Below are 12,906 nucleotides of genomic sequence, written 5' to 3' on the forward strand. Positions count from 1 at the left end.
AACCTGCAGACAGCCTCACTATAGTAATGGCCGAAATTTTGGCTGGCACTGTGTGACAAAAAAGCGCTGGGAAACAGCAAGTAAGGTCTGCGCTATAGCAAACACTCAATCGTTTCCTGAACTGCGACACTGCAGCCATTTAAACCAGGGTGGCCTGGTCTGCTTACCATAAACCTAATTACCGCACCCCATTACCACTATTGACCACACAATTAAAGCGTTAAAGGTGATGATGACCGTGAGGGGCATCTATATATGTATCCTCCATCCCCCCCCCCCCCCTACCCCGTGGGTCATAGCACTCCTTTAACCTCACAGCTCGTGCGGCGAGATTGGTGTTCCCCTGAATCACGAAAAAAATGTAGAATGCCAATGCGCCAGTGCGCATGTGCAGACGAAGGTTTGAAAATGCCGTTTGCATAAGCAGGTCCGTGTTTGAATTTTCACACCATTGTGTAGCGCATCAAAATTCAACGTAAGCGGTTCTTTCTATTTCACTTTCCTAGGGGAATTCATCTACTCAGAATTTTTGTTACCGGTCTGTTGAAAGCCAACTTGTGATTACAACACACGTTCTGCTGAGTGTTTTCTATGGCGAGAATTCAGTTTCTTTCTACTACTTTGCCTAGGAGTGGATATATACATAACGTTTTCTGCTGACCGTATAAGGCCCGCAACACCCGCTGGCAGCTGCGTACAGCGAATGGCGTTTCGCAGGGAGCCACTAATCTTTCCGCTCCCGCACGCTCTGAGCCACGTTTGATGAATCATTTTGCAACGGCTTTTGTATCAGTGGACCTGCACTAACTGTTGGTGGTATTGCTGCAATATACAGAAAACGTACACTGAATCTTGTATGTAATGGCCAAGAACTGGGTACAGCACACAGTGTAGTGCTTCCCACATAATGTGCGTCACTTGTCTGCATTACTCAGCGAGCCAGTTGGCATTAAAATAATTAAACATTGCTTCGCAGGTATGGACATTACTTGGTTATTCTGGGAAGTGTATCCGGGAGCTTCCTCAAGGTAATTCATATTTCTAGGAAACCACGCAATTAAGCAAAAAGTGTATTGTACCTCTGAATTAGTCCAGTTCACATGAAACGTTTATAGCACCTTCGCAAACAAAATATTGTTGCCAACAAACTACTCAAACGCAAACTAATATTGCGCTTTTCTCGCAAAGGCGAGTGAATGTGGGCAAGCGAAAAGAAATCAGAGAATGACTGTTCGTTGACAGCAAAGTCTGCAGCTCCTGTGCGAAGGCGAGATAAAATAGTATAATAGTCAGCCACTATCAATACCCAAATAGTGAAAGAATTTCTTTTGGGGAAAATATTTGATAGGACGGTCCCACCTACTATATTATCCTTAACTAAAGGGCTGGCCGAACGTCAGACCAATAGCATGTCGCCTGGATACTGGTCGTGCAAATCAATGCCCTGTTTGTTTACTGTACCATGTTTTCTTGGTGTCAGCAGTCAGTCCCCATTATTTGCACAATCTCCTAATAAGAGAAATGTCCCAAGTACTCTGTTCGCCTGACGACGCAAAGCGATGGCGCTAAAAGTGCATGCAAACGCGGTCGCTTGGGGTAGTCAGCCAGGCATCTTTTCTCAAGCCCGCCCGCTGCCCGGCCTCTCAAATAAACCACGACGCCGAATGGATAGGTCCCTCATTGCACTATAATGTAGTCTACGCCTGGTTGTAATGGGACGGCGCAATATGAACAGGTATTAGAGAACAGCCAGAAAAAATTAGCCTCGGTTGTAATTACCCCCCTGAACTACCCCCACTTCATTTATTTTGGGCTTGCTTTTTGGGCTTGCTTTTGCTTGCAGCTACATTTTAAGAACAGTACGATTACATATTTCTCACCGTTGTATCTTTGTAAGGGTTATTTGTTTGCCTTTCTTGGGTTTACAAGATTTTAATGTATGTACGATACTCATAGTTGGGCTGGTATTTCAGCAACAAATACGAGACTGTTCCAATTGCGGCTTTTTTGCGAGTTGCTCGGTCCTTGAAAATAAAATGACGTAGGGAATGAGGCGCGCATAGAGCATACCGGACACTGCGCTGCCAACATTATTTTCAGTGCAATTTTCTCGGTTTTATTTTTAAACAACACACCAATACAAAACATGAGGCATCAAGAAATATAGAGCGTCAAAAAAATACCATGAATGTGGGTGACATTCGAAGGGACTGCCTCCCAAAGGTAGGCATCTTTTCCAAAAAGTAATACTTTGAAAAAGCTGCAGCTCCTTCTTTTTTAATAACAAAGCAGGTGTGCCAACGTAGCTGTCATTCAGAGAAACTACCTTGTCAGTCTCGATAATTTCCGTAATTGAATGACCTCCACTGTGAGGCTACCGCAGTAGCCTAATGAAAGAGAGGCCTAGACGAATACCCCTGAAAAAGGCACCCAGAATGTCTATTCATCGATGTTTTCCGCGTTGTTGCTGTATGTGTTAATGTGTTATTTACGCAACGTGCCGATTCCTTGCTAATGCAGTGTGCTCTCTTTCGATATCGTCTGGCAGACAGAGTATCGGACAAGATAACCGAGATGAACTAAACGGAGCCCCCCAGGATTTTTCGTATACAATTTATGGCAAGAGTTTAGCTCTTTGCCTGATGCTTAGTTCCACTCATCTAGTGGACAGTATTTTTGTACTGTAGTGTTTAGCTTCTAAAGCCTCAGTCAGGAACCATAAAATGCAAGGAAAAATCACCACGATGCCGACGTTCCTGTCTACCAGGAAAATTACTACCAAAATCTAATCACCCAAGAAGGTAGATTTGGGCGCGAATAATAATCGAAATTTGGTTTAATCAAAAGTACAACGACGGTAACAAGAGGAAGTGGGGAGGGGTGTATTTTAGGGGGTCTCTACAGAAGGACTACTTAAAATACACCACTGAAAACACGTTACCGTAATATTGTAGGTTTGGGTTGTTCAAGGTTGTACAGTTTGCGTAGGGAATGAGTGGAAATAGATCAGCCGGAAGCAGATAAAGAAAAGCCGGCCAAGATTCAAATTTAAAACGCGCCTCTTGATCGCGCGAACGATCTACCGTAGAAGGTATCTCAACCAAGCATAAAACCCACTAGAAAAGTGCCCCAATATGTGTACATCGAATAACGTGTGTGTAAATCAGAAACAGCGTATATCAGTGGAGTGGCAAGGTGCGTCAGGAAGTAATATAAAAAGTAAAATAGACAGAAACTACGCTTAACATTCTAGGAGACAGAAGCACCACTTGTCTTATTGCGAACGCGAAATCATCGAGGTTGAATCATGAGTAGAACGGATATTCCGGTCGGTCTTGCTTGCGGCGCCATGTTTCACAGTTGCTATTGATGTAGACGATTCATATGCCACCGTCAGACACACCGCAAGGATGAAATTAGTAGAACAAGTGCCACCTGCAAGGCCGTGCACTCATTCGGAGTATGGTAGTGCTGTTGTGCCAGTGGTGAGAGTGCCCTTTTAGTATCATGATCATCATTTCCTCTTCGCGAAGTTTTTCTTCATTATACGGTTACTACACCTGAGAAGCTCGACCAATTGTCCTTCGGAGCCGCGCATATAGTATGAACGCGCTCTCCTACGCACTGGACTGCTGCTTGTGTAATTCATATGCACAACTTTCTCAGGCAGTACTGAGTTCACGTATGGAACACCCGCTTGTATGACGAACGGTAATATCTTTTTGCTATGCTTACCTTCATTCGGCTAGAATCACAGAACTGTGGAAGCTCATTGGTTACGAGCATTATTTTTTTCCGAATATCCCTGGTTCAGATCCCACCCCGCGAAAAATGCAACCCATTTTCTTTGCCAACTTAGTAATCAGATACGATATTTATTGGAGCATCGAGGCAAATGCACCGTTCATTCCACCATTTATTGAACTATATTTTATTATTCGTGCTGTCGCCCGTTTTCTGTACTCGGCATCATTGGTTTTGTATACCATTCTTTGGTCATTTTTTTTGCGTTGGACGCAGGAATTTTGGCCAAGAATATTTATGCATTGGGCAAGATAAGACAGATACACTACATGAACATATGCTTAGGCTGACGTACAGTGGACCGGTCCCTTTGCTCCAAGCACAATCTAATAAGTTAGAACGGTTCATAGAAGTGCCAAAAAGGGCTTCTTTTCTTCGTTGTTGACTGACCGGAATGCAATGACGTGTCATCACTTCAGAAATAGAGGCACTTAGAAAGTAGTAAATACTTAGCAGCAAGCTTGTCTTCTATTGTTCAGATTGTTTCAAGTAAAGCAATGTAGGGTTGAGGTGAAGCACTAGAATTGTGTACAGTATTCAATGGCAAAAGTTGCCTAACAGCCACGTCGACTGTGTAACTGTCATCCGTATTGTCCTTGCTTTATTATGTGGTGTGCGTCCACCTTGAGCTAAGAAATCAAAAGTTAGAAAGTGCAGTAAGTTTTTTACTACAGTAATTTCTATGGGTGGATGTGTCGAACAAGCAGATGGACCTGACGGTGTCCTACGCGGCCAACGTGGACCGTTACCGAAGTCTGTGGCGAGCTTCACTGAAGATACCTGTCTCATATCTCCCACCTGGCCTCAAGTCTATGAACGCTTGGGCACAGCATGGTCGCCCAAGCGAGCGGCGTGTCCTCGCTCTCTACCCACCACCGGCTGGATCCCCATGCAAAGTGGACTCGTGTGGGTTTCCTCCATGTCTCCTATTTGAACACAAAACTGTTTTTTTGTTGTTCCAGTACTCTCTTCGAACGACCTTACAATATAATTAGCCTGCTAACTGCCAACACAACTTCGGTCTTTCTTTGACAAACATGCCCACGCAGAAAGGTGGTACTTAGGGAAAGGCTAAGAGATAATGTTTTATATTCTCCAGCACGACCACGTGCAGGCAAAACAGTCTCGGAAACTTTGAGCACTTACTGCCAAAATAGTTGATTGGAGAGTAGGGGCCTGTAAAACAACATTTGGTTGTGGAAAGTTGAATATACTAGAAAAAAAGTTTTATTTGTGAAAGTTACGATCGTTTACTTTAGTTTGACGGATACAGCTTATCAATCACACTAGCGATTTTTTAAAACAGCAAGCAGCCACCCGAGACAAAATTTATATTTACGTGTGCAATTGCGGTTGTAGAAAGAGGCGCACAAACAAAACGCTACATATTCGTGCGAAAGTATGCAAACCATTATAGGTGCACAGAAATCCTAAACGGCTATATGTTTCGGGGAAATATCGCCGACCTAGACAAGCGCAAAATGTGTGGTACATGCACAGAATCCTTTGCCTGTTCGGCGAAATAACAAAATTTATTCTCTCGTCATCTCGCACGCCCGCCTGCGCTAGCACTTTTTCATTGTTTTTTGCGCCTTACCAATGCCCTAACACCGCCCTGCATCTAGACTGCAACGAAGGTTACGTTCAAACTTGACAAGGGTTGTTTTTACAAATCTTCTCTGTAGTTAGAAATGTATGGCTGTAACAAATTAAAACACTTCTGAAAGGGGCATGGTCCTTCATGGCGCATAGCTCAATTTTCGGAGCAGATATTCCAATTTTCCTGTGTATCAACAGCCAACATAAACGGCTTTGCGCAAGAGCTCTTCGTTTAGATGATATGCAGGTGGTTGTTGCTAGTCCGCAAAGTACAGATGAAATCGTTCGGTGTGAATCGATTCTGACAATTTATATACACACCATTTGGCGTGCATGATTGAAGAGAAAAATACTATTACGTCCACGTGGGAAAAAGAGTCTCAAGATGCCTTCACTGGTAGCGCTTCCCGTTACAGTTTTAATTTCTGTTGAAGACTTTAAAAGGCTCAACTGCAAAACTACGACACCTTTGACCTCAGTGTGAGCCAGGGATATCCAAACAAGCATCGGTGCCGTCTTGACAGTTCTGCTGGCAAACCACCTGGTTCCCACATCAGAGATCAGGGCAAAAATATTTGTTGACTCAAAATCCCACGCAAACATCTAAGCGTTTCGGATAATATTTGGTACTTACGGGTTAGTTTTAACAACAGTGAAATAAATGTATTAAAAATAGTTTTGGGAAACGTGAGTATTTATATAGAATGTCAAGCTACGGCAGAAGCTTATATCTGATGAACCGTCCAGTGATTCTTGAAATTGTGAGCGCCTAAGCATGAACGCATTCCAATGGCTCAGGTTTATCTTCTACGTGTTGCGCCCCTACTCTTTCCCGCCACTATATAATGGGAGAGTCGACGGTTATGAATTTCCCTGGTTGTCAGCTCTCTTGTTCGGTTCCGTTTTTGCTTCCTTTATGTGCAGTGTACCCGAGTTACGACCCACATTTTGCTACTGCGGTGTTTTAGGCTAGCGCTTTATAAGTGTTCTTGTTATGTAATGCATCGTTTACAAATACCTTCTCAATGATCCATTTTTTGTGTTATGAACACGGTATGCCGGCTTTCGCGCTCTATTAGCCATTTACTGCGTGTTCAATTCAAAATGTTTGCGTGAATATCACCGCAAACAGATAAATGCATACTCTGGCAATCTGCCGGTGAAATTGGTGGGAAATGTGAAACGAAATAACCTGATCAAGACACGCGCAAAAATTATATGCAATAACGGTGACGGCACATCGTTCGACTGAGCACAGCCGAGGTCTATTTTACTGGCCTCACGTACTTTCTTGGCGCGTAAAAGATCACGAAAACATTTTAGCGAGGTGATGGGAATATATTTCGCATGTGTAATAAGTCACCAACGAACGGCCTGCTTGAATTAAAATGTTTCACGTGCTTCCTGCAAGTATTTTAAGCTACGGCTAGCATTGGAAACAACACAGAAACGTCAAGCCATGACTGGTGTCAGCAGTTCTCCCGGATGAAAGGACGGGCGACGGTGGCGAATCACCTGCCAATGCGGCGTTTGTGTCCCTGTTTCTTGCCTCGAGCTGTCCATACATTATATTTCTCAATTTGTCACCATCATAGTGTATAATTCAGAGTTAATACGGTGCTATAACTGTTTCAGAATGACTGTGAAGACGTTCGGGGAAATAGACGTCAAACGCATCTGTCCCAATTATGATCCAAAACGGTTATCTCACACATGGAAGCGGGCCTTCGAAGGTAAGCTGCGCAGATTATAAAAGGGGAATTTAGGACTCGTAAATATTTGGTTTCAATAGGCAAATAATTGCAGCACATTTTTGTTAATTTGCTAGGATAAGTATTTTGCATGCCTAAAAGTCGTGATACTGTTTCCATGCCTACCCTTTGTATGAATATTTTTGTTAGCGTAAGAAGGCCTACAAACGTACACACTTTTATAATTACAATGGCGGACCACCATACCCACAATGGCTGCTGTCACAATGTCACAATTATATCTACTTTCGCACTTCTCATAATAGTGCCGGCGTTAAGAGTAGCTAAATGAGCAGAGTGCTGTCCTGGGCAGAATGTGCGTTCTAATCATTATGCTTACCCGGTAGAAACAGTCACGCCGCCAGTGAGCTCTAGGTGCCTAGGCGAACGTTTTCACTTGTATGGTTTATATGTTGATACAAACCTCTTCCCGTGTACTTTCAATCGTTCGTTTCTCACGCTCCCTGAATCAGTTGCTTGCAGCGTGATTCCTTATCATATGTCTGCATGGACTTTTCCAACTTTTCCTAGTTGTCCGCCTTTCGCTGTCCGTTCGCGTACCCGGTTCTTCCGTGGGTTACATAAGCCTTTGTGGTACCAGATACCACCGAGAACGCTTAAAAATCTTTTTTAACACAAAGCTTTCTAGCTGTACCAGCGAACGCTGCTTTCGAGGCGTGCGGGGCAATGAACTCCAAAAATGGCGCCAGGGGGGAGGACGGTTTCACTCGCGGAGCACACTTTAGATGGTGCGGCGAATTTACCCAGCGTTCCCCGCGCACCAGAGCTGCTCACCTTGGCGGTCGCGTAGGCGGGATCATTCCGTCGGCTTTCTCGTGTGCTTTAGTGACGGTTGGTTTGGGCCTGTTTTGGTGCAGCTTCGCGTCCATTGCGCACTTCCTTCACACGGCTTCATTAAGTTGTTCGACAGCCCCTCCCCGGTAACCTGTACTCAACAGAATTATATGGACGTACGGCAAAGATATGTTAAGGATTGCTTTCCCGAGAAAGATAACAAAATATAGAGACCACATACAGACATCTGGCCGCTGGAAAAACACTAGAGAAACGCACTGCTTGGCACGAAGGGGACTCCGGTTTTTAAATTCGTGGATACCAATTGAGTTGTGTTTTCACGGGTACTACAAAAGGTGAAAGGAGCAACTGATTCTCATAAATAGCGATTATAAAAGTTCCCTCGGCTTTCTCGGTATTTTCAAACTTACTGAACTAACAAATTTGAATCGGTAAAAAGGGGAATCACTAAGCTCAAATGCCGAATTGTTTCGGTGTCTGCGCTTGTGTTGCGTGCTGGTGTAGCCCGAAGCTAGCCCTTCAGGATGGCTAGGTTCCGCTGTCTCAGCTTTCGCAAGGCGCTCCTCTCCGTTTTCTTTCTGCCAACTCACGGCCGGGATACAGCGGCGGCAACCGCCGCTCTAGCCCGGCAGTGGCCGAGGCTGCTGCGCGTTCGGAACGCCGCCCCCGCGGATTCCACTAATGGCTGGCAGAATGTCTGGTTTCGCTCCTTTTAGAGCCATGTGTGTGAATTGAAGTGACGTCACATCGGCAATTGTTGTGGGTGTTATTTAAAGTGTAGCTTCCCAAACACCTTCACAGCGTGGGTTGGAGCCATTTTTTTATCATTGCAACAAATCTTGGTAAAATTCAACAAAACTGAAGACGTTTGGCTGAGAGCACAATGAAGAGCCCCTACAAAGTGCATATTACCGCTGGCTGACATTGGAAGCAGTATCAACATTTATTTTTCAACACAGGTACCGACATACTCAAAACCAATGCCGCTTACGTAGTGCGGGTAACACGGTACTGACAACACGAGAAAATATTACAACGAGCTTTGTTCTGACTCCATTGATCTACAAATGCTAAACTGAAGTGCTACAAACAACGGTTCTTCGGCCACGTGATGCTTGGCCGAAATGTTTGGAACCTTAGAAATGCACCAAGGCTTTTAAAAAACGAGTAAAATATATACCTCCAGGAGTGGATAACATTCCTTCCCGTCTACATTCACATAATCATACCAATGTAACGTATATATTAAATGCGACGCATCTCTTGCTCTGAGGCATGTCCCTCCTGCGTCGTCGGGCCGTCCGTCCGCAGCCCTCCTCCATTCTTCTCTCCCACAGCTGTGTGCAACACTCTCACTCCGTCTCATTAGCATACCACAGCTGGCGGGCTTGTTTGGGCGCGCTTCACTGCGTTAACAACTGCTCCGGCGCGCTCGGTGTGCGCAAGTGTGCGCATGCGCGACTCTCCTCGTTGTCTCTTCTCCTTCAGGCGCTGTGAATATAAAGCGGGTAGCGCGCTGCGGCGGTTCAGTCAGCGCTCGCTCTCGTTCGACTCCGCGTGACTTTGCTTGACGACTCCGTGCTTGACTTGATTATTCCGATGAAGACGTGATGGAAGCGACGGTCCCTTCAGCGAGTGGGCTGACACAATCTAATACCAGCGTCAGCGCAAAAGCTCAAGGCAACGTTACGACCAATTGAACCCCCCGATGCGTCGCATCACATCAGGGTTCCCTCGCGGGAAGATGGGCGTAATTTTTTACATTAACGAATTGGGAATGATGTGGTGAGAAAATACAAATGTGAGACTACACCAGAAATGTTGCATCGCATCCTGGTAACCTGCGGTTAGGCTGCCTAGGTAATATAAAGCTTGAGTGCAGCCTTGTTACTGGCTGAAGAAGACTTAAAATGGGTGCAAACAAAAGTCAAGTAATAAAATGACAACGCGACTGAGACAACGGCACGAGAAAGACAACGTAAGAAGTGCTGCTGGCCGGAAATGAAGGTGTTCTTTTATAGTCTTTTCCTTGGTGTTTTCTCAGTTACGAGTAATTTTATCACCAATGGCCACCAACGGGCCGACTAGCGTATTTTATTGAAAGGTAAAGTTATTTCAGGCTATTTTAAAACAAGAGCAAAAGCAAGCCCGCGTTTTCCAAGAGAAGCCTACTGCTGAAGGAGGTGTGGTTCTTTTGAAAATCTTTAATCGAAATAGTAATAGTATCAACAAGTACGCCGAACATACTTTGAGTATATTTTATTCTAAATGCACGTACTAACCGTATGACTAAACAAAACTTATGAGTAGTTGAAATCATAAGTGAATGGTTGTCAGATGCGCATTCTAGCAGAAGAACGCAGTGTGTTTTTTTCACTCTACGACCCATTAAAACGAAAGAAACCTTCCGACTCTTTCTCTATAAAAAGTTGCAACAACTTGCAACAACCACTCTATTTTTACTACAAAGTTAAACAACTAGTAAATAAACAAAACATTTGCAACGACGTTTATTTCGGTATGTGGCATTTTTTATCTCCATTACCTTTTTTACGGCACAGAAGCGTGCCCTCATCATGTAGAAAAGCCGATCGCAAAAAGAGTTATCGAAATAATTGCGGTAAACAGCCGGAAAAATCGGACGACCACCTAATGTGCTTGAGGAGATGTATGGACAAACACACATATTAAAACAAAGAACCTATTAGAAGTGCTGCCTCCCATGCATTCAAAGAAAATAAAGTTCGAGAAGCCTGTCTTGAAGTACAGCAGCAGTCCATGGTTGACTCACGGTAAGCTGCGGAACTAATACGAAATGGGTAGTTTGTAACTTGAAGCTAATCTTCTTAATACGTTTGAATATGTTTGCATCCCTCTTTTGACCGTTGAAACTCAAATCAAAATCTTCACGAATATTAGTAGCGCAGAAGAAAAACAGTTGTTCAGTGCTAAAGAATTAGAATTGTAGTTGTCAACACAAAGCAGCCATGCGTTCATTGCCCGTTCAAAATGCATGGTTATGCCTATCGCTCCCTTGCCGTCGTTTATGTGTTTGAAACGTGTACGTTCACTGCATGTTTTTCTAGACAGTGGAAGTGCCACCAGAGCGAGCTTCCGAGGCCTGGTGTTTGGTGACTGACCAAGTATTCAAAGCTTATTGATGCTTTCAAAAAACCATAATAACCTTTGTCCTCATAGCATGAAAGCTTAAAGGTGTTGTTCCACCAAATTTGTTGCTTGTGCAATCTTTGTTGCAAACGTTTTATATTTCTTTAGAAAGCATGATACATGCTCTGACATGCATATACTGTGAGTAAAAAAATTATTATCGCACGATTCGTGTGAACAGGATTCGGTTTTGGTTTCTGGGTGCCGATTCAAGCAGTTACGTCACAGTGTTGCGAGGACACTCTGCCACGTGTGTGTACCATGCGGCGCTGCGGTACGCTGCGACTTTACTGCGGCGTCTGCTCCCGCACACACGTGCTTTGCCACGGAAGTAAACACGCCGACTCGTCATGTAAAGCCGTGGCAGTTCCGACACGAACTCTTTGTCTGCATCCGCGGATGCAGACAAATGAAAACCATGGATGTGCAAACCATGGAAATGCAATTGGATATTCAAACCACGCCCCTTAAAAAACCGCTAAAAAAAAAGCTTCCCTCACCGCGAATTGAACCCGCAACGTTGACCGAGGGGGCGCGACGGGCGGGACCACTGCGCCACCGAACAAATTGCAACCCTTCGCGAAATAGCCGGTGTAATAGATGGAGCCCCAGCCTTCGAGTCGTACGTCGGTGTTTACTAGCTAGTTTACAGAATTCCTGGCTGGTACACTGAAATTTCTTAAATAGCGCCTGCGCATCAAGGTTCCGCGAAGCCCCCGCAATAGCTTGTCGCAATCAACTCTGCTCCTTCGCGAAAGCGCTCGCAAAAATAAGTGTGCCCGGCGGCAATTGTCTAATTAGTGTCGCATCATGGCCGCCATAGAAACAGTCATAGTTGGTATTACCCAACGGAACCGACCGCTTTCCCGCACTGACTAGCTAGGAGTCACTGTTAATTATTGATAGTGACGCTCGCTAGTCAGTGAACTGAAGCGGTTTGTCCGGATGGGTAAAATCAAGACAGACTGATCACTTGCCATCGCGAAACGACACCAGCGAGGATTGCTGTACTGGATGGGAGCAGTCTGTCTTGATTTTTACCCAACCGGCCAAACCGCTTCCGCTCACTGACTAGCCATCGTCACTATCAATAATTAACAGTGACACTGGCTAGTCATTGATCGGAAGCGGTTCGACCGGTTGCGTGAAATCAACTATCACTGTTCCCATGGCCGCCATGGTGCGACACTTTTTAGACCGTTGCCGTGCCCGGCTGCCACTGCGATTTTGCACTGTACGGATAGTGCTTGCCGTACTTTGGTTTTACGTTTTACGTGAAAAACCCTGGCCGATATTGATCTCTTATTACCCAAATTACCCTACGTAACTCTTCTTCTGCACAAAACTGACCTTATATTTTCTGCAGGCGAGCCGATCGCACACGCATATGCAGTTTGCAGCTCCGGGGTAGCGGCGTTGCCGAAGAGCAAGGCCAAAGCGTCGAACGTCAAATACGGATCGCATTAGCGCTAGTGATGAGTTGTATGAGCTTAATTGACTTTACTGAGTTTACTACACTCCAGAAACTAACAAAGTAGAGCCGCATTCATTGCGGCACGAATGTTGTCGGAGCGCAGTTTTCGCTTCTCGGTCGATTCCCGGCGACGCGTTGCGCGACCAGTCAGGCGACCGGTTTTGTTGGCGTCTTCGGTTGGCGAGTCAGTCGAACTACGGCGACTTTCCATCGGTCGACGTGTTTGTGTCGCCGTCGGCGTAGTGTGACAACGCGGTCTGGCAATTCGGCCGTTGAGCGATGGTTTGGTGACTC

At 45.0% G+C, this 12,906-nt stretch overlaps 1 protein-coding gene across 1 annotated transcript in view; it reads left to right on the forward strand.

The window, feature by feature from the left end:
• The window catches only part of LOC144168223 (UPF0462 protein C4orf33 homolog), a 43,021-nt gene extending 31,912 nt beyond the window's left edge, over positions 1–11,109 (forward strand). The window contains exons 5-8 of the mRNA XM_077697255.1: positions 977–1,028; positions 4,512–4,708; positions 7,039–7,136; positions 11,057–11,109. Coding sequence (XP_077553381.1) covers positions 977–1,028; positions 4,512–4,708; positions 7,039–7,136; positions 11,057–11,109 — 400 coding nt within the window. The remainder of the gene's footprint in view (positions 1–976; positions 1,029–4,511; positions 4,709–7,038; positions 7,137–11,056) is intronic.
• Positions 11,110–12,906: the final 1,797 nt, after the last annotated feature.

Source organism: Haemaphysalis longicornis, unplaced genomic scaffold (genome assembly GCF_048455015.1).
Source record: "Haemaphysalis longicornis isolate Haplotype H1 unplaced genomic scaffold, Haemaphysalis longicornis Haplotype H1 scaffold_2, whole genome shotgun sequence".
Classification (NCBI taxonomy): Eukaryota; Metazoa; Arthropoda; class Arachnida; order Ixodida; family Ixodidae; genus Haemaphysalis; species Haemaphysalis longicornis.